The sequence below is a fragment of the Anser brachyrhynchus genome (assembly GCF_964034855.1).
Source record: "Anser brachyrhynchus genome assembly, chromosome: 15".
Classification (NCBI taxonomy): Eukaryota; Metazoa; Chordata; class Aves; order Anseriformes; family Anatidae; genus Anser; species Anser brachyrhynchus.
In genome coordinates this window covers 16,190,026-16,211,251 of record NC_137733.1, presented here as the reverse complement: position 1 = coordinate 16,211,251, position 21,226 = coordinate 16,190,026, and the positions used below count along the sequence as shown (strand labels likewise).

The 21,226-nt window shown below is 49.6% G+C and overlaps 1 protein-coding gene across 4 annotated transcripts in view; it reads right to left on the bottom strand.

The window, feature by feature from the left end:
- LMF1 (lipase maturation factor 1) overlaps positions 1-21,226 on the bottom strand; it is a 193,267-nt gene that overhangs the window by 16,918 nt on the left and 155,123 nt on the right. For all 4 annotated transcript variants that reach the window (XM_080556793.1, XM_080556794.1, XM_080556792.1 and 1 more), the window contains 3 exons: positions 8,800-8,983; positions 5,496-5,649; positions 2,999-3,182 (listed from right to left, as the gene is read on the bottom strand). In XM_080556793.1, coding sequence (XP_080412919.1) covers positions 2,999-3,182; positions 5,496-5,649; positions 8,800-8,983 — 522 coding nt within the window. The remainder of the gene's footprint in view (positions 1-2,998; positions 3,183-5,495; positions 5,650-8,799; positions 8,984-21,226) is intronic.

The window sequence follows — 21,226 nt, the reverse complement described above, 5'->3', positions numbered from 1 at the left end:
GGACGCGGAGTGACCGACCTCAGTAACAGGCACCTGACCACCAGCTCCTCACCGAGGGACAGGCTATGTTTGTCAAGAAGGTCCTTGCTCACTTTGCACTCGCGTGACGGCGTTATCAGCTGGGCGATGGACCAAAGGGAGTCCTGTCCGAGGCAGCTGCTGAGAAGCCACTGAAAAAGGTCGCAGAAATTTCCGCACGCCGTTGCTGCTGGCTGTTTGTGGGAGATTTTCCCCTTCTGCAGACAGGAAGAAGCCACGCAGACATGGTTCTGGATGGGTTACTTCCCTGCCAGAGCTAATGAAGGACTTTAATTCAGAGCTAGAGCACCCACGGGATGGCAAGACGTATGAAACAAAGAGGGGATTTAGAAAACAAATGAAAAGGCATATTATATTTAGATAATAAAATTAACATCATGAAAATTGTTTCCTGGAAAATTATGCCATGTTACATTGCGTACAATCAAGGCACTACTGGAAACAGTAATTAAGAGGCAGCCAACTGCTAATTGCACTTCAGAGGTGGGGCAGCGCCGTGGCTCCTCCTGTTTCGGAGCTGGGGCCATGCCGGCGGCTCCCCGCAGCGCCGACCCGCACCAGCCTGGCCAAGGGCCTGGCTCTCCCATGCTTGGGCTCTTCAAAGCAAATCCTGCAGCTACAGCCAAGGTGGAAAGCTTCGCAGGAAGCCCGGAGCGAAGGAAGGCGTCGTATGTCAAGCGGTGATGAGGTGCAAAGAGGAACCTGTCACGAGCAGCACAAAGGGATGGTAAATATCTTCCCCCGAACTCCCCGGGCTTTTCTGCAGGCTGTCAGAGCTGGATATGTCAGGTCCTTAACTGACCGCCTCCAGCGAACTGCAAAACCAACCCTCCGGCCGGCTGCTCGGAAGCGATCGCGCAAGCTGTGACAGCGGTGTTAAAAATCCAGAACTTTTAAAAACAAATTAAACATAATCCGGAGGCTGAAGTAACTTGGTTTTATGGACTCCATAAACTACTGTATGGGGTTTGCAAAACTTGCCTGACTCCACAAACTTCTTCTGGGGTTTCGGCTTCTGGTTTCTCATCCTTTCCGCGCCTCTGCGGGACTCAAAGCCAAGCAGCGAACATCCTTCTGCAGGCTCCGGCAGCTCCGAGCAGGACGGCCAGCTTCCCAAGGATGACAGCTGACACTAAGTACACAGCTCACAGTTTTCAAACAAACGTTCAGCCACTCCAAAGGAGATTTACTTCCACGCTTACGCATGTATTTGCATGCTTAAACCTAAACAGCCACGCTTGAAAGTGTTTGCTGCTGTGCATGTCACTTGTGTTCCTGCTGTTTTCAACATGCGTCATCCCCAGATCTCAGAGGGTTTTTTTTTTCTCCTTTCTGCTCTTTTTCTTAATTCCACTCTTAAGCAGGATGTGGGACTGCTTCCCGAAGAGCAGTTTGCACTGGGAGGCTGTGTGAATGCCTTGGTCTTGCTAAGGGACGGATTTGTGGTCCCAGTCCTGAGCATCCGACTCAGGCTCATGGCACGGAGGGGATGAGCACCTCCGCTGACCGCGCAAGAGACCCACGGAGCTAATTACCGCTAATCAGCTGCTGTGGACAGATGCCTCTGCACGCACGCACTCCACCAGCCCCCTGCTCACAGGAGCACTTTGGGGAACCCTTCAGCGAAATGAAAAAAAAGAAAACAGATGCGAACGAGCCTGTGTTACTTCCTCTTCCTCCTCCTCCCCAGGCTGCTCCCATACATCACCGTCACTCAGCACGCGGCCGGTGTCCGCTGACAGACGGCGCTGGCGTGTGACGGTGTCTCTCAGCACCAGCACGGCCAGCACTTGCCCACGACGCACGAGCATTTATGCCCTTTCCCTGTTTGTTTTTAAACCTGAGAACACTTTGTATTTTAAGGCCTTGGGGTATTCCTGCCCGGGAAACAAACGGCCTTTCTCTCATCTCAGAAATGCTTCTCTCTGCAGGCACAGCCTTCTGCTGGGTGACCTGGACTTCTCTGCTGCTGGAGCCCTCCTGAAATGCAGTAAGGTTTACACCAGCAGCTCCCCTTCAAACGTCTGCACCCTCATTTAATGCTGTGCATCGTTGCTGGCTGAAGTTTTAACCTTTGCTATCGTCTTGCTGAGGGATAAGCATACCTAATGCAGATTAAATGAAATTCCAGCACACAAAAACTAGCGGGGTAAATATAAAACCATAGCCAAAGAGCGATGGTTATGTCATCACTGAGGAATCTAAAAGGCGCCTAAATGAAAATACCACAAAGAAAGAAAACAGAGAAGTTTGGGGCAGGGGGGAGAGGAGAGAGGGAAGAGCACCAGGAGAGGACATGAGAACAAAGAGAAAAGCCTGCCACAGCCTGAGATGGGGCTGCCTCCCGCCCCTGCTGTAAGCCCCAGATTGTAAAATCCCACCTACGTTCTCCCGGTCACACGACCGAGATTTTGCAGAAAAGGCTACAAGACGCTAAAGAATTACATTTACAAGTTTTCCCCCTATTCCTTCTCAATGTATAGCTGCCACCTGCCTGCCGATAGCACGTGAGGATGCTACATCTGCATGCAGGCAGGTAAGCAGCAAAAGCATTTGCCGGGTCCCCTGGGGTGTCCCCAGGGGACTGAGGGTCCCAGTGGCCGGCAGAGTGACCCTGCAGGACACGGGCACACTGTGGGGCAAATTCTGCCCCGTACACAGCAGCGAACCCCCACTGTGCCACCACGCCTGGGGACAGGTGCGGTCCATGCGCCTTCTCAACGTCTTCAGCTCTGTTATTGCTGAGAAACAATTAAAAAGCCTCACATAAAATTTCCAAGAGTTTCATTACACTAGCAGCAGACATCCTTTAGGAATACAGTTTTTTTTTTTAAACATAATTAACTTAGCTGAGGCTTCAAATATCCATCCCCCCACCCCAAGCACATTGTAAATTCACATAAATTGTTTTTCCTGGTTCAGGGGACACACACGTCTCAGGACACACAAAGGCACGAACCTGGAAGGCAGCGAACCACATCAGCCAGTCCAGGCGGTAGTGGTAGGGGGTTATGAAGCACGGGCGCCTCTTCAAGTCCCCGGGCTTGCACTTGAAGTCGTACTCCTCCCAGACAGCGGCGGGGTCGTTGGGGTCCGGGCTGGACGTGCCCTGGAGGATGACTTCTGTTCTCTCCTTGGTAATGCTGTGGGACACGACATCAGACTGTTATTTGTCTCAAGTCATGTAAAATGCTGGTTCACGAGAGTCAGCACAGCCACCGGGGCCTCGTGGTACGGTTGGATGCTGACGGGTCCAGCAACAGAGAAGCTGTCTGTCTGGCCGCCTTTTATCTTTCCAGCAGCAAATTACATGGAAAAGTCCATCTTTCACATCTTTCCCTCATTCCTCTCTATCATGCTGCACTTGTGCCAGGCCAAGGAGGGACTGCGGCCCAGAAAGATGATTCTTACTGAAATTGCTGGGCCTTTCTCAATCTTGTCTTTCTCAAGAAAGAGAGAAAATACAACAAGCATTTCCCACATCCCAGTCAAACATATTCACCCTGGGCCAACCTGTCTCTTTGTACCAAGCTTCTGAAGAAAATCTTTCTCTTGTTACTCCGATGACTCCCATGATAAAAGAGTTCTCTGACTACAAACTCATCATCATATGAAAAACTGGAGATGAAGGATGGTCACTAAGTGCATCCGTGTCTTCTCCATCCTGGCTGCAAGAGAGGTCTCCTTGTTACTCAGCAAGAGCAGGAGGTACTGCGTGAGCCACTGCAAATCAAGCCAAGAAAAGTAGAAAAGGAAAGCAAAACAAGCTCCCCGTACCTGGTAGATATTTAGAAACTAGGTTAAAAAGCATCCCAGCCTTACAGCAGGCCACACATATTTCCTTTGCTGCTTGGTTGACATTCTCTGCACAGCAAGGTGGCAGAGCAGCGGCAATGGCAAACTCTCCAGGCCACGGACACCACGTGAAACCACAACTGTCAGGTTTTCAATGGCCTGCCAGGGATGCTCCTCTGCCCAGGAGGACTGCTTTCCGTAACGAACACATAACAGCGTAACTCTGCCTATCCACGCTGTCCTGCTCCCAACACCCTTTTAATTTTTTACAGCTTTGGTCCTTCCCCCCTCAGCCCAAAAAAAATGAAAGTTTGGACACACTCAGGCTCCACCTTCTCCCCCAACGGCTTCCAGTGATAGATGCTTACAAGCAAGGAATGCTGTACATCTCAGCTTATAATTGTTACCTACGTTTAATAGATTTCTGGATTCTCCAGCCAAGTTCCATATTATATGCTGGGCTGAGTTATGAGCCGTGGCCAGCTGCCCAATGGTTAGAAACACACTGTAAATCAGGGACACCAAATTACTAATAAAAGTATGTTCCTACTGTGTGATTCAAAATATGTCAAGTTTCACATAATCGTATATTCATTATAAGCTGCAATCCTCTTTTTATTGGTTTACATAGGCTGGAATTACAAACATATTACAGCAGCATTTCATCACATGCTCTTTAGGTTCTGGTAACTGTTGAAACAGAAACCATGGACTGAAGAAGAAAAAGAACAACAACCCAAAGAAAACAATCTCCTGTAGCTTCACCACTCCAGCCTTCAAAGAGGTTCAGGGGTTATTACTTCTTGTCTCAGGAAAGGAGAAACGTCAGTTTTTCTCACATTTTTAGTGTTGATATTTTTTATAATTTTTTCCCCTTTTTTTCCCTATAGAAATGCCTGCTATTTGAAAAATTGGGGAAAACCTCATACTAACTTGATGTGCTGCAGGTGTGCTCCGTACCTCCCGTGCTCGCAGTGAGACCCTCCCATCCCAGCAGCCGACCCGCACCCCTGGAAAACCCCAGCCGCTGCTGCTCCTCCTGCGGGGCCTTGTCCTGAGCCCGCTAACCCCAGGGGAGCCCTCAGCGTCCTCCTGGGGACCACCCCGCGGCCCTACATGGGATTTCCTGAGCGGCCGGCAGCAGCCAGACCGCTGTTGGGCCTGTCCTCTCCATCTGTCTTGTTCTTTTTGTGAGTCCATTTATACTTTAGTCTCCACAGCTTCCTGTAGCGATGAATTCCCCAAGTCACTTGTTGGAAAAAGCACTTCCTTTTGTTGGCCTTAAATCTGCTACCCAATAGCTTATGTGAATATTTACATGAGGGAGAGCAAATGTGTGCACGGGAAGAGAAGTGCACCATAAATAAAGTGGGCTGGTGATGGTGAGGACTATCCACTGGATGAACTCTCTTACGGATATTTTCATCCTGCTATTACATTTGCTCCATCAATATAATGAGCTCACCGAAAGGAGCTCAAAGAAAACAAATTGTAATTTAATGGGAAAGAAACCTGCTCCTTTTTCTCCTTCTCCCTCATAAACAGATATTCCAAGTCTACTGGTTACTGGAAAGATTTCTGTTTAGCTTTAAGGCTATCAGACCGTCCCACACACTGCTGACAGCGGGGAGCTGTACAACGTTCTGCTGAAATGGAAGTACCTCCCAAAAGCTCCGTAGCTGTTTACTATCCTGAGAGGGTTGAAGGAGGTGTTCATGACTTGTCTGGAGCTGAGCAGGTTCAGCACAACAGGGACGCTGAGGTAAGCGATCAGGAGCCCGAAGGAGATGTTCACCACTTGGCGGATGCAGCGGCCTGTTTGGGACACAAAGGCAGACCAGAGGAATGTGAGTTTGCTGCCAGCAGCCAGCTCTGCTCCCGCACCCCCGGGGGGCACAGCCGGACCCCCCCGGGCCGCCCGGGACCCTGCTGGGTGCTCGCAGCTGCTCGGCTCCGAGCCTGGGGCTGGCGAACGCCCCCCGTAATCGAGCAGAGCTTGCCGAGGGCCATGCGCTATCGCTCGAGAGATCTGCCTTTCTCTAAATAGTCTGAGAAAGGGCTGAAAGGAAAAATGTCTAAAATGTAAGATTAATCATCGCTTCAGCGCGGGGGAAAAAACCCAGCTGGCACTCGCACCTTGCTCAGAGTCGCCCTCCTGGTCCCCAGCGTGCGTGGGCTGCCTCCGGCTCGCCCCGGCGTCGCTCCCGCACGTGGCCGCCCCGGGCTCTTGCCACCCAGACTCATTTCCTGCATTTTCCTCCCTGTCACTCAGTGGCTCCACTCAAACCTCCCTGCTTCCTCTGCAAAGCTCTGTTACTTATCGCTTATGTATGAGATGTGTTACTCCACCAGCGCTCTGGTATTCGGTTTGCAGGAACAGCGCTGGATTCACGTGGCATTTCAGTCTGGAGAGAAACCCACTGCAATCAGACAAATAAGCACAAGTGACCTCTGAAGGGCTCCCATGCTTATGGCCGTTTTTAATTTGTTTAACATTAACAGCCAAAGGATCAGATTCAAAGCAATAGCATGTAGCTTTCCCCTTATCTCTGCAGGAGAGGGATGTTTATTTGAACCCCTCTCAGAAGCTATTAATAATTGTTTAGTCTGAGAACATTTCTGGAGAACCGTTTGGTTTGGAATGGAGCTCGCCGAGATACCTCCCCTCGCCCCCTGCGCTGCTGCAGGGCTGCTGCGAAAGCGGGACGAGGCGGCCGGGCAGCGATTTGTCTTTGAGATGAAGCTTCCAGCCCGCAAGGAGCAGGCTCGGACACAGAGCACGGCACGGCAAAGGCAGTGCCAGTGGCTCCACGGGTCACAGTTTATGGCCGTGCATGGCCTGCTCGTCCTTCACCCCCTGCAGCCATGGTAGCCGTGACCGAACGGTGCGCAGGATCCGGCCCCAAAAGCATCAGCACCTCCTCGGTCCTGACATGCCCACTGTGGTGTGGTGATTGCCATCACGCCTTGGGGTGACAACTACTCGGTCAGAGGAAAAAAGGAGTTTAATACAGGAAAAATACTACAGTGAGGATGGAGCAAGACTTGGAGAAGGAGCATGAGACATGAGCCAAGGGGATCTGGATGGAGCAGCATGGAGCTGAGCACTAGCGGTGGGAATTAGAGGTCTCAGTGGGAATTACGTGCACATACTTCGAGGATGTGGCCAGATCCTTATAAAATCAGGTCATGAGCAGGGCATGACTGGGTACCCTCCTGTCTTCTGCTCTTGTGACCCAGGGGCGAGTGCCCTTGCTAAGCCTCTTGCCACACAGAGCATCAGTGCCAGCTCAACAGCCTCTACTTTGCTAGCAGAAAAAATATGCAGCAATCCAAATTCACCCAGAATATTACAGATACTGTACCCTTTACTTAGAGATTCCCCTTTTTTTTTAAATCCCAGGACAGGGACACATTTACGCTCCAGAGCAGTGGCAGCTATGGATGGCTCTCCTTGCTTGGGGCAGCACTGGCTCAGTATAGTTTTCTGGAGAACATTACAGAAAAGGAGCAAGTTCCTCAAAAAAAAAAAGATCTATCCCCACCCTCATGGTGACTCTCCGAGTGACAGAGCAGAGAAGCAACCTTTGGCTTCTCCTGCAAAAAGCACGGTGCAACTTGAGTGTTGTTTGGGACTGGATGTAAAAATACAGTTGGTAGGCAAGCTGTTGGCTCCCACAGCAAAGCTACCAGAATGGAAAAGCTGTTTAAGATTTCTAGCAAAATACATAAGATAGGACACAGAGAAAGCTTAATGAAATTGCATTAGCCTTGCTGGAAGTAACCCCTCTGGTTAATACGTTGTATTTCTTGGTAGATGAGAAAGGACTAGAGACAGACGCTCTATCTTGCTGACATTTTTCACTCTTCTGACAGATGTTTAGCGTATTTAAAAATGAGCATCTGCGATTGTTGTTGATATTATAGGCAATTTGTTGCTTATATGCGGTTTATAAAAATACTACAAATACAACTCTACATCTGTTACGCAGCCCCATGAAAAATATCCCAATGTTGCTTGTGCAGGCAATCTTCTGGAACCAGGCTGTTTGAAAACTCTCTTCCGAGCGGAACATCAGCCACATTAATCCCCTTTGTGAAGTTACAAACCCCCTTGTGTTCGCTTCTCCGTGTTCGTGGTATGAACAGGAGCTCACCTCCACCCTGTTTTTGGGAACTCCCTCCCCCTGCGGCAGTGCCCACGCAGCCGCTCCTCTCGGCTTCTCCAAGCAGGATGCGGAGCGGGGACGGCCACCTCCCCAGCAGGCAGCTCTCTCTTCCCCTTGGTGCAAGAGTTATTGTCTCCACAACAGATCAATAACCAATTTTGCTCTTTCTGGAAGTCTGGCTTCATGTGGAGTTACTTAAACAGAGCCCTAATGCCTGTGGGCTCTAGGGGCAGGAGGGCAAATTGGCCAGAGGGTCACCATGCCACCGGGGAGAGAGAGTGCTGAGAGTGAGCAAACACGAGACCTGCTTCTGCATCCAACTTCTGACACGAAACCCTTGCCCCAAACCACACTGCGTGTTTCATCCTCGACTTTAAATAGTCAAAATAAAAATAAGAAAAATAAATACCCACAAGCTAAATTGTGCAATTCTGCATTGCTTAGTTAGGGCTGGAGTTTGATGCTCACTGGGGCGAGTGCAAGGAGCCCTGATTCCTGCGAGCAGAGAAGTCAGGATTTCTGCTGCGCGTCCTCCAAAGGCACCGTACCTGCACTGAGGACGTGCCCTCTAGCGGCAATGTCACAGCAGACCTTCATAAACCAGCTCCTGGTTTTGCACTCATTTGTCATCAGCTCAAGATTCAGACACCCTTCAAACCACAGAGGAGATCACGCAGGGGCAAAATTATCTCCCTCCCCATCCATGTTTTCTCCAGAAGGAGAAGATGAAAGCTTTTGAGATAAACACACCGAATACGCCTTTCTGCAGCTTTTTCTCCCTCCAGAAACAACTCACCGTATCCCAGGGGAGGCTGCTCGCCGGCTGCCTGCCTGGCCTGCATCTGCACCACCCGGTCTTTCACCCCTCCTCGCCTGGAGCTGAAGAGGAATCCCAGGCTGAGGTCGTCAAAGCAAGCGATGCTGGGCACGATGGTCAGCCAGTTGAGGAAGCTCAGGTTTCCGCTGATTATCAGGAGCACCTACACAGGAAAGAACGAAGCAGAGGGTGTTGAAGTTGCCAGCTGCCCGAAGCTGGGAGGAGACTCCACAGCTCCCACCTCTGTGGGCTTTGCTGAATGAAACCCCTTTAAAAACAGCTTAAGAAAAACTCGGGTGGTCCCTGGCGCAGCATCCACGCAGCCACATTTGAGCAGCCCTGGATGATGCGCTGCCCTGCAGGCCCCCAAAATCCAAAGCAGCACACGTGAGCTCTGCTCCGGCCCACAGGCTGCAGCCTGCTCCCCACCCTGACCCTGCCGGTGTTTCTTTCCCAGGGAAACCCAAAGGCTGCTGTCCTGCAAGCACATTGTGATGGGAATGCAGTGCAAGGTGACCCCTGGCAGTTGGCTTCAGGACGTGGGGATCCAGAGGGGTCTCAACGCCCTGGCGGAGCTCCCACCTCCTGCCTCAAACCTGCCCACGCGACAGCAAGGGCTCAGGGCCGTGACGAAGGAAATGTTGATGATATTTTAAACCAGAGCACATCGTCAGCTGATTTTCCATGACTCTAACACTGACGGCAAACCCTGTCCCTCCCTGCCCAGGCTACGGGCCCAAAAACACTCCCCAGCGGGACAAGACGAGCCCAAGCACGGTGCTCCCGGGGACTGCGTGGGGCCCCACGGGCATGGCCCCCCTCCTGATGATGCCCATCTATCTACAGACTCAACGCTTCTGAAACCCTTCAGGAGGAAATATTGGAACTTCTAATTGAGGACCAGCTTTAAATATAAAGTATGCTTTTTTTTTTTTAAGAGGCATTTTTATTTTAACTTTTATTGCCCATTTATGAGAATGTTCTGCATGCGTAAGGCAGAAAAAGTGTAAAAATCTGCGAGTCTTTGGAAGAGTCTCCATAAATATTTGTACAGAGCAGGAAAGGCTTTTTGTAGACACACATTATTTTTTTCTTACTATCACAATGACTTGAAAAACAGAAGGAACCTTCTTGCACCCCAGTTCTCCGGCGAGTCCTAATGAGCACCACGCGGTCATGTTTGGGCACAGCCCGTTTAGCCTCGGCCATGAATCACATCTTCGCAGCATATGGCTTCGTTTTGCAGCTCTCCCCACGGTTGCATGATGTCACTTCCTTGCCATTTCCATACGTCAGCCACGGCGAAGATGCAGCCGCACCTCTGCTCGAGGTACACCCCGACCCCCTGCCAGAGCCTTTCACTGCGCCTCCGTATGAAACCGAACGCCCAGAACAATTTCTGCTTCTTGCAAGCATCGTGTTCAATTTCTGCCCCCGCTGCAGGCTCCCTGCCGGCCCTGCAGAGGCACAGCAGGGCAAAGGGAGGAGGACAGAAGGGCTGGGAGCTGTGACACCTCCCGCATCACGGCCCTTCCCTGTGCCCACTGACAACAACCGACGTGTCAGGAGCTGCGAGGAGCCGCGCTCGGCCACGCTCCTGCACGCTGAGCCACAAAGGAGCTACAAACGCCTCTCGGTCAAACCCTGCTGTCCTTGTCTGCATCTGAACGGATTCATGAAAATGGTGCAAAACCTTGCACGGATGCTTTTCCTGCTGCACAAGCCCGGTAGCGTGCACTACAGAAGTGCTACAGGAGCCAGCACGGCACGGAGCAGGCAGAGGGCACCTGCACCTCGGCTGCTGCCCCCACAGCCCTGCTGGCGACAGCGATATTCCCATGGGAAGCTTCCCCGCCAGCGCGAGCGAGTGGAGCAGGGTTTGGATCACACATTATTTGGCTTTTGACTCATGTGTGAGCGAGGGACGTGGCGCTGGTGGGACCCCCCGGCACCCATCTCCTCTCGCAGCGTTTTCGGGTGCTGCCCCTACTGCCAGGGGCTTGGCTCCCATCCTGGGCAGCTCTGCCGGAGCCTCATTCTCTAGAGGGCTGTGAACATTTTTCTGTTTGTTCTAGCCTAAATTTATTCAAGCCCAGCCTATAGTTTTTTCTTTTTTTTTTTTAAAGTTGTTTTTTGCAGTTCGTAGATGCCCCCGTTTAATCTCTGCAGCTACATCCCTTCTCCGCCTTCACGCTTTCAAGCCAGCCGGCCAGCTCCTGCCTCCGCTCACAGAGGACTTCATTGTCTGCTTATCCCAGCAACCATGCCCTGAACCTGAACAAGGTCCAATCAATCTTTCTGGGTGCTGACAAGAACTGCACAGAGGACATCAGATGAGTCTCACCAGGAACTCCTACGGCGGTACTAACATTCCCTTTCCCAACCAGAACTATTCCTCCCGCTGCGTGCTAACCCCGCGTTTATCTGCTCCACCGGGGTGTCACGTTGGTAGTTGCCAGCACCCTGCAAGCAGCCTGTGTGCACAGTTTCCCCCTACACACACACAATTTCCCCAAACTGAGACGTAACGCGGGATTTTCTGCTCCCACGCCAGGAGCATCACCCCGCGTGCTGCACAGCCCCGTCCCATCCCGCCTGCCCCACTAACCTTTGAGGCCAACCCAGACCGAGGATGCTGAGAACTGACTGACCCAAAAACTCGCTGCTTTGCCTGCGAACACAAACCACGTGGGTTTTAACCTAGGGCAGCCACAGCATTTAATCGTTCCACGTTTCACACGAAGAGGGACCGCTGCCAGCTCAGCCCTGCGGGCACCACGACTCGCACCAGGTGCAGAACGGATGCCACGGGCTCGCTTCAACGCCGGCACCACAGCACCAAGCCCACCCCAGGGGGTCACCACGAAGCCACATCTGGTGTGTCCCAGGGCTGCCTGCCTCGAGCCACCGCGGTGCTCGGAAAGGAGCGTCCTGGGAGCGATTCATCACGCTGGCATCGGTCGCTATACGGGAATCCGCGCACGCAAGACAAAACAAGGAAAGAAAAGCAGCTGATGCCTGTTCAGGACTATTTTAGTTTTGAGACTGATTTGGATTCTTGTCCCATTAGTCACATTACTTAGGATTTAGCCCTGGTTCTGCTAATTAACTAGCTGTTCCTCAGACATATTAAAACAAAATGGAAGAAAATAGGAAAGAAAAGAAAGAGGTCTCACCATCCTACCCATAAAAAATGAAGATATAAGGCTGACTTAATGTATTACACTTTGAAAAACAACGCTCTGATGTAATAGTCAGTTATTTTTCAGACTTCAGACCAACAAATGAGAACTTCCCCCACCTTCCAGCTGGGTTGAAACCTGTAACCTTGACTGGTACTACTTTTACTCTGTTTAAAGAACACTTCTCCATACACGCAGCCGAACTTTATCCTCCTGCAAACAGACTTGAGTCTGCCTTCTCTAACACAGCCCCCCGCCATGAGCACCAAAAAGCCACATCCCAGGCATAGAGGAAACCCCACCAAACCTTGCAGGTTTAACCTCCTCCTCTGGCAAGGCAGTGAAAGCTCAGCCAGCTCTGGCAGAGATGAACCCTGATGTACTGGGGCACGTTGGAGAGCAAGGGCTCCGTGCAGGAGACCTCCACCTCACTTCGTAAGCAGGACAATTTAGCTGTCAAGGGCTCTGGGGCATTACCCAGGGATTGTTTTAGGATTTTGCTATACTCACATACACGATGAGGCTCTACTGCAATACGGACCGGTGTCACCTGGACTTGCTAAATCAAGTGGTAAGAGACAGTTCTTGTTCTGAAGAAACTTAAATCTAAACACGCAAGACAAACTTAGATCGAAATTAGGATTTAATACAGCTGTGTTACAGGCAGAGAATGGAAGAATTTTGGCACCTAGTTCTTATTTCAACAACGCTCTCTGGGGACATTGCCTTAAAGAAACTTACCCAAGATCACCTAAGGACTCTTGCAGCAGGGCCTGAAATAGGACCCGAATCTCCCAATTACAAATCCAGTGTCTTAATTACAAGTCCCCTCAAAATACCTGCATGCCCAAAGGCCAATCCCCGGAGTTTCCCTATGGTTTATCCCAGTGTGCACTCACCCAGCGTGCACTTTTCTTCCTTCAGAAAGGCTCCTTTTTGTGTGCGTGGTGTCCCGCTGGGGCCCTCCTCATGAAAATAAAAGGCGGGCTCCCAAAATACTATTCCACAACCCAAATATCAATAACATGCACAGTTTCGGTCTGAGCCAGTGTTCTATTAAAAAGATGTACATTTTCTTGTTAAAAAGAACAACAAATAAATGTTAAAAACGTCATCTACCCCCCTCTGAAATTAGCTTTTTTTAAAATTTATTTTTTATTTTTTTTAAATACGGTGATTTGCAAGTTATAATTTTCAAAAACCTGGTAGGACTCTTTGGTAGCAGATTCACATAATCCTAAAAAAAATAGAGATCTGACCAATTAAAGTAAGTAACAAAAGTCCTGCTATTATTTAGTAAAAAAAAAAAAAATAAACTAACTTATTTACCCTGAGTTGGATAATTATCCAGAATTACGAGGGGGAAGAAAGTATTTAAATCTGAATTACATACACATGTTAGGTCCTCGAACATAACATCTTGTACTCAAAGGAGTAAATACGCTTTGCGTTCCCCCTTTGACCCGTATGTGGTTTAGCTTTTAGTTCGATGCATGTTAATCAGCCTGTATTCATTAACACACTTCTCACTTAGCCACTTTGTTAGGAAACCCTGATGCTTTCCTGATTTGATTTGCCTTGCACAATTGCAGTAATATTAAGAAAATAGTTCTCCACTTTGCCACTTCTGCGGAGGATCGTTTTACAGCTTTGTAAGGAGCGACTGGGTGGTCCATTAGAGGCTCTTTTCGGTAGTGATTCACCTCTCTTTATTGCTTGGAAGTCAGAAGCAAGATATCTTATTTCCACCAGCCCTTAAAATCAGGGGATTCAAAAATAATACAAATTTGGCGTTTTCTGGTCTGTGGGTGGAATCACGAACCTGACACATTTTTAGCTTCAGTTATTCCAGCCGAGGCTCGATGCTCACGCTGGCCACTGCGGCTGCTGAGCAGGCACCGGCCCGCGAACTGACGCACGGCTTGATGTGATCCCCTGCCCGAGGGGGGGATGAACGCCGTGAATCCTCGAGCTTTGCAAAAACAAACCTCAAAGGAACTCCCGCTTCAAAGTCAATTAACAGGAAAACGGACGATTCTCCAAGCGTGCTGACGGCTGCCTGTCCCAGCAGATGGTTTCTCAGCCATTTCTGCAAGAGGCACGCGGTATTTGGCATTTCGCTGGCAGTGAGACCAAAACTTTGTCCGCTGAGCGACCGGGGCTGGTGGATCCTCTGCGATTCAAACTCGTATTGAAGGCGCTCAGCTCCTGCCCTGGTACGTGAAGAGCATTCACGCCTAGCACCGGCGTGCGCTGATCTGGGTTTCATCCCCCAAATTCCCCAGGTCTTACTTCCCTCATCTGCAGAGTGGGTTTGTGGGCGCTGCACCTCCTCCGCACCCACCTCTGGAGACAAGGACACCGAAGACCTCTAGGAGCTGGTGCTGCCGGGCTGCCGGGGCACGGGGAGCATCTGCTCCTTCCCCATCACCCACGTGCAATCGAGAGGTTGTTGCACTCATCTCACACTAATTTCAGCCCTCGCACCGCGCAAAGTGCCACGATCACAACCCGGCAGGGCCATCCCCACCTCTCCGCGGCTGATGGGCTGCGCCCTGCCTAGCTCAGCCCTCGGTTCTGTTTACTAAGTGTCTTTCTCTTGCCGGACGATATTTAAATGCACAATTATAACAAACAGATGGTATCAACCCCTGTGGTGATTTTTAAAAATTTTTTTATTAAAGCACAGTATTAATCATGGTAATTGGGTAGGAACTTTAAGGTTATAAAACTACAGCATGTCTAATGAGCGAGCTCCTTATAGGAGGAACTGAGGTTTTTAATCTAATAATGTCAGTTTTATGGATTATGACTGGAGTTTTATGAAGTGTGATATGAAATACTGTGGATTCATGGCTCTCACTGGATTAATTTGGAAAAGTAGTTTTCCTGGTTCTAGGCCCAAAAACAATTATTCCTTACATTTCTGTCCCCTGCACTGTTACCAAACCCCTCTGTCAGAAAATGGGCACCTACACCCATAACTTTTTTACAGGTTAGACTTCTTTGTTTGGCTGGTTTTTATTTTTGAAATCACAGATTGTTACAAACATACAGTAGGTACGAGAAGCTCATATTCTCTGTAGCAGACTGTATATTTGTCCAGAAGGAACAACAACAACGGGCTGTAAACTGTTCAGGTCGGGGCTGGAGCTCGCAGGCTCCGTCAGAGCACTGGGACACAGCCACCACGTGGCACTGGAGCGCTCTGATGCTAAGCAATCGGCAAGGAAGAGCAAAAACTGGAGTGCCCAGAAGAAGAATAATATCTTTAGAAGGAAAACAGAATCATAGGGCTGGAAGAGACCTCAGGAAGTCTTTTCTGCTGCCCCAGGACAGGGCTGCCTGTGCCCAGGCCCTGATAGGGTTGACCGACCTCTTCCTAGAAGCCCTGCTGAGTGATGGATCCAGGTCCCCATCCTTCCCAAGGCTACCTGCTCCAGTGCTTCACCATCTTTACCATTTAGAAGTTATTCCTGATATCCAGCCTGACTTCCTTGACAATACGTAATCCCATGACTCATCCTCTACTCACTCTGTTCTCGTCTATCTGCAATAGCCTTCACTTATGCGAAAAGTATCCTCTTGTCCACCGCCTCTTCCTCCTTCCTGTAATGTTCTCTTTTGGATGGAATGATCTCAGCTGGTCCAACCTTGCCCTGTGATCCCACCCTCTGGATCCCTGGTTATTTTCATTGTTCTCTGAACCTTCTCCAGCTGGGACATGTCCATCCTGAAGGGAATGCCCAAAACCGAGCCATAGCTTTTAGCTGCAGCCAGCAACAGTGAGCACGAAGGACTTAAATACTCAGAGCACAAAGAAGTTACATAGCCCGGTAGGATCACCCTTTCTGCAACAGTGCAGCCCTGCTGACTCAATCACATTGCCATTCGCAGACCCAGACCCTTCTGTGGATTTGGCACCTAGATATCACAGCCCGCCCCACTACTTGGGGAAAAAAATTAGTGCCAGTGCTTTGCACTTGTACCTTCTGCTTCGTGTTCAGCCTTCTCCCTCTGCATCTCCAGTCTGTCAAGATCACTCTGAATTCTAACCATGTGCTCCAATACACCGCCATTTCCCTCCACCTGAGTGTGTTCTTCTCATTAAATATTAGACATCATTAATGAAACCCTAAATACCACCAGAGAGATCCCGCGGAGGTCCCCTTGATAAATCCTTCCCACTGCCAGTGAGCCATTGGTAGCTGCTGAATAGAGTTTCCACCCAGTTTTGTCCACCGGACAGTATTTCCTACTTCTCAGACACTGCTTTCTTGGGTTGTTTATGAGATTTTATGTGAAACAGTTTCAAAAGCCTCAGTAAAAGCATATATTATTTATCCTCTATTCATGTGCCTTGTTTTGTCAGTGAAGGAAAGAAGGCTGCTTTTACAGTCTGTTCTTGGCAAAACCACGATGGCTGCAGCTCTCCCTTTGTTTTTTGGAGGTATTTACAAATGGCCTGTCTCATCATTTTCTTCCAGCACAGGCTCTGTAATCTCCTGGCTCTTCTTTATTCTCTCTTTAGAGGACAGTTACTGTATTAGCCCTTCTCCATCCTTTCATTACTTCACCTATGTTCTACTAATTCTCAAAGATAATCACTAATGCTGACAAGATTTCAACGGCTAGCTCTTTAAGAGCCCTAGGATGGATTTCCTTAGGCTCAGATTATTTGAAAAGATCCAACTTTGCTAAGTACTCTCTAGCTCTCCCCTGGTTGTGGCTGAGGTCATCCTGCTTTGTTACTGGTCTTAATTACACCAACAGCCTCCTGAGATGTGACTTTTTAGTGCTGACTGTTATAAAAAAGGCACTAATCATTTCAAGATAAAACACAGAACCTATTTATCAACTCCGAAAAAAAAAAAAGGGATGCAGAAAAAAGTAAACCTCCTTCGTTGCACACAGAATAAACAACCACTTACTCACTCTGTGCTGGTGAAAAGCAGGAGACCAACGAGAGCGGCTCACCTCGGTGCTGTCAGTACTGCAGTACCCGGGTCCCACTTGGGTCTTCTCAGTGCAGGTCCCCAGAGGTACATGTGGGACCAGCTCAGCTGATGGGGACAGTGAAGACCCCTCCTCCTGCCGGACCTCCAAAACTCAAGAATGCTGATCAATGGACTTTGCATGTCACCAAAGAAAGAGGAAATTAGTCTTTAAAGCTGGATTTAGTGGCTTTATGAAGGCGCCGACGAGAGGAGGTGACATGCCACCACCGAGAAGGGGCGAGGGAGCTGCTGCATTCAGCAGGAGCACCTGGTCCCCGTCCCCTTCACCCTGCACACATGCTGAGTACCCAGCAGCTACAGGGGGCTACCTGCAGGGGCCCCAGCCGCGAGAAGTGCCTGCACCAGGCGCGCTGCCCATGGCCGGGCAAAGGCACTTTGAGCCGCTCAGTTCCCCGGGGGAACTCGAGAAAGTGGGAGCTTGGAAATGACCCGGCGAGGCCACAGCGCTGAGCAGAGGGGGACAAACTGTTGGTGCAGGCGACGGGAAGAGAGATTTGCCATCACCCACCTACATGCGTTTGCCCAGTCCCCCAGCATCACTCCTTGCTCCTCTGACAGCTTGCTCTCCTGGTTTCACTGGGGGAAGACAGCAACCGGGCTCGGTGAACAGCGGAGGGTGGCACGCAAGTGCCACTGGAATGGATAGCACGAGTGCGATGGGAACACTTCATCGCCCACAGCCTCTGTGCCATCTGTGCCTGGGACAGATCTTTGAAAAGAAAACGCCAGCTTTCCCTGAACGGGTGTAGGTTGCTTTGGGTTTGGTTAAACAGTTAACTCCGCTCTTCTGAGACCTGCGGCCCCACCGCCAGAGAATCTCCTGCTCCTACGGCAAGCTGAAATTCACAACATCAAAAGCTGGTCCTTCCTGTAAGAGATAGGAAGGACAAGCCTCAAAAGCCAAATTTGATTTTAATGTGCCTCCAGTTACTTGCGTACCATGAAAACATAGCCTCCCACAAAGAAAAACAGGCTATCATTCCCCCATCTGGTTTCAGTTTGAAAAATACTTATATATGTAGTTTTTCCCAAAAGTTATTGTAGGCACGGGCAAAAAATTCCCATTAAATGACAACAGCGAGAACATTTAATTTTCCCCTATTATTAATTTAATCTCGTTAACTTCTTGACTCAGTATTTGCATGAGGATTTAATCTCTGCTTTGCAGAGCTATTTAGTGCAGAAAAAATATATAGGAAAATAATTACCCCTGTCCACTTGCTCTGTTTTATACAGCAGATAAAATAGCTTTGTGAATCCCACAGAAATTCAGAAAGCTATTGGAAGTACCAGGAGAAAAAGGAGCAAAGCGAGTCGTGCCAGCCAGACCAGAAAGAGGAACAAGGCTTGACTTCAGTTTACTTTTGGACGGGCGGTGAATTAGGTGATCTCAGCCTAATCCACATTACGAAACGCAGCCCACGTGCATTTCTGTTTGTTTTTTAAACACAACCTGCTTCTGCTTTCCCAGCAGAGAGAAGCCAAGGAGGAAATGGGAGCGCGAGCAAGGGCAGGCTGAGCGCGGGCCCCTCTCCGGCTCGCAGCTCCGCGGCGGGCACGCTGCGCCCTCGCGGCACGCAGCACACGCGTCTCGTTTCTCTGCCTAGAAATCCTGACAGCCAAGACATAACATGAGTCAATGTTTTGGTTGATTTTTTTTTTTCTTTCCTCCCCCAGGCACAGGGCTCAAATGGCCTCGGAACACTTCCCAGGCTTCACGCGGAGCTGCCTCCCTTTCTCCATCCCTTACCTGTTACGGGCACACCTGATCGCAGGACACCCGGGCACTCCTCGGAGAGCTCGGCCATAAATTCTGTCAGCCCTGGCTTTCCAAAGTCACCCAGCTCGCTGGGAATATTGTGGAGTCAGGAAATATCCCAAATGTGGTATCCAAAACATGACTTCATAGGCACAGGCTGAGTATTTCCTTCCCACAAGATGATAGGAGAGAACCCACATATTATTACCACATTTAATACAGAAATAAGAAAATAATAAACCCTGCGATGTGCCTCGCACAGCTACGTACACACACCGAGCACCTCCGGTTAGTGAGTGGTCGCTCTGCCACAACCAAAGCTATGCAAATGATTCATTTAGAGCCAGAGGAGTTAGCTAGCATTCAAAGTGTTTTATAATTCACATGCTACCTTCAGATTTTTATTTTTCTGAGTAGCTACGACTGGGGACTTGAACAACTAAATTAAAAAAGACCAATATTTATCCCTAAAAAAACAGAGGTCAGAATTTATATTTCTAAATATTTAACAGTTAGAGACTCTGCTGAAATGTATCATAGAAATATTGAGGAATAAAGTAAGTACAGATGCACAAATACAGTCATGCAGCAATCTTGACCAAAACTGGTTCATGAACTGGGTCAGATTTTGACACGTTACAAATTGCACTGTAAGGGTTTTGCAGTCTCACTCTAAGCGCCTGGTCTAAAGTTACAAACAGAATTGTGCTACAGCAATTGGGAGCCCAACCCTTTCCAATCCTGCTATATACATGACATTTGTTCTTGATCTAAACGTGAGGCAATATAAATGTTTCAATCCATACTCACTTTTAATTTGTAGCTACACGAACCACCTACCATAGTTCCCACGGATTATGGGACTTGACCGCGGAGCATTTCTTTGGAGAAGCACAACTTCCCGATTTTCAGTGAAAAATATTGCAAAGAGAGGCGAGAGAGTGCGAGAGGAGTGACTGTGTTTATACACACCCCTGGGCCTTCCAGCAGCCTCACACCCAGCACGACGCTGCGACGGGAGAGAAACCCGGAGCCGAAGGGGTTAAACCGACTTTCTTTCATTTATCATGTAGCACAAGAACTCGTAGCAAGTATTTCTGTCCTAGGAAATCCTATACATTTAACTCAATTACCGAAGAATTGTGTGTGAATTTAGGATCAGTTGCTTGCTTTGGGTCTGAAACACAACCTGACTCCCGTCCTGCCCCCTCGGAGCTGAGATGTCTCCGAATTACTGACTTTGACACATTTACTCTGCTCCGCAGCTTTGTTATGTAAAGTACCTCTTGGTGTTGCTTGATCCGATGACGCTTTTGCTAGAGGCTACAGTGTTCCCCATTAATATATTACAGGCTAAATAACTGCCGAAGGAGTGTTTATGTAGAGTGTTGGAACAATATAAAATGAAAGAATAATTTTACAGAAGGAAGGAATTTCGCTACTCTGCTCTGAATTATCAACATCTTTCCATCCCTGATGGTAAAGTTACTTCCTAAAGGGAGAAGCTGTCACAAAGATATCTAATGGCAAAAACGTTTCAAGACCCCATTTTACTAAAGGCCAAAGAGCATTTCCACGGACCAGCAAATCTCAGCGAGCTTTTCAGCAGCATCCTACAAGCAGAGGACCGATTTCAACTAATTTGTTCCTGATTTTTCTCTAACTTGCTCCAGAAAGCTGACTTGAGTGGCAGGACTCCTCCATTGGGATGCTGTTATCGGCAGGTAAGACCGAGTCCTTCAGGTCTGGGGCAGAGGGTTCCACCATGGAGAACATTTCCATGAAAAGGAGGTGGCAAATGGATGGGTGAGACCCTCAGGGCTGGAGCTCTGCAGGAACCCAGGAACAGCCCGAGCTGCAACCAAACCCGGCCCTGCAGGCAGGTGATGCCCACGAGGCACCGGTCCAAAGCACTAAGTGCTAGCTGAAGGCTTGGCACCACCAGAACGACCGTCCCTGGCAGGAGGAGGAGGAGGAGGAGGAGGAGGAGCAGGAAGGGGCAGAGCTACCGGAGTGACCGACCCCGTCGGTTTGTCCCAGCATGAGGTCAGAACCTGGCCCTGCTTCAGCCCCGAGAAAACCGTATTAGCATGTAATTACGGGGCCTTGTGTGGACTTTGAAACAGGATGTAAAACCAAGTTCCTGATTACTCATGGTCATAAAAGCGACCGTGGAATTTTCTGCGGAGCCGGGCGAGGCGGGACGGGACGCAGGAGGTCTCAGCCCTGGCCGCGAGGCAGGTTGCCGCAGCGCTCGGCGGCACCGCGGGCAGGCGGCCGAGGAGCCGCGACGTTCCCCTGCCAGCACCGCAGCCCTCTGGTGCTTCGAGAGTGTTTGCACAACGCTGGAGTACCCATCCGCAAGACAACGGCGCTGTGGAAAACCAGAGCATTGTTACCACAAAGCACGCCTGGATTTCTTCACTCAGCGCGAGAGCAGCGCTCGT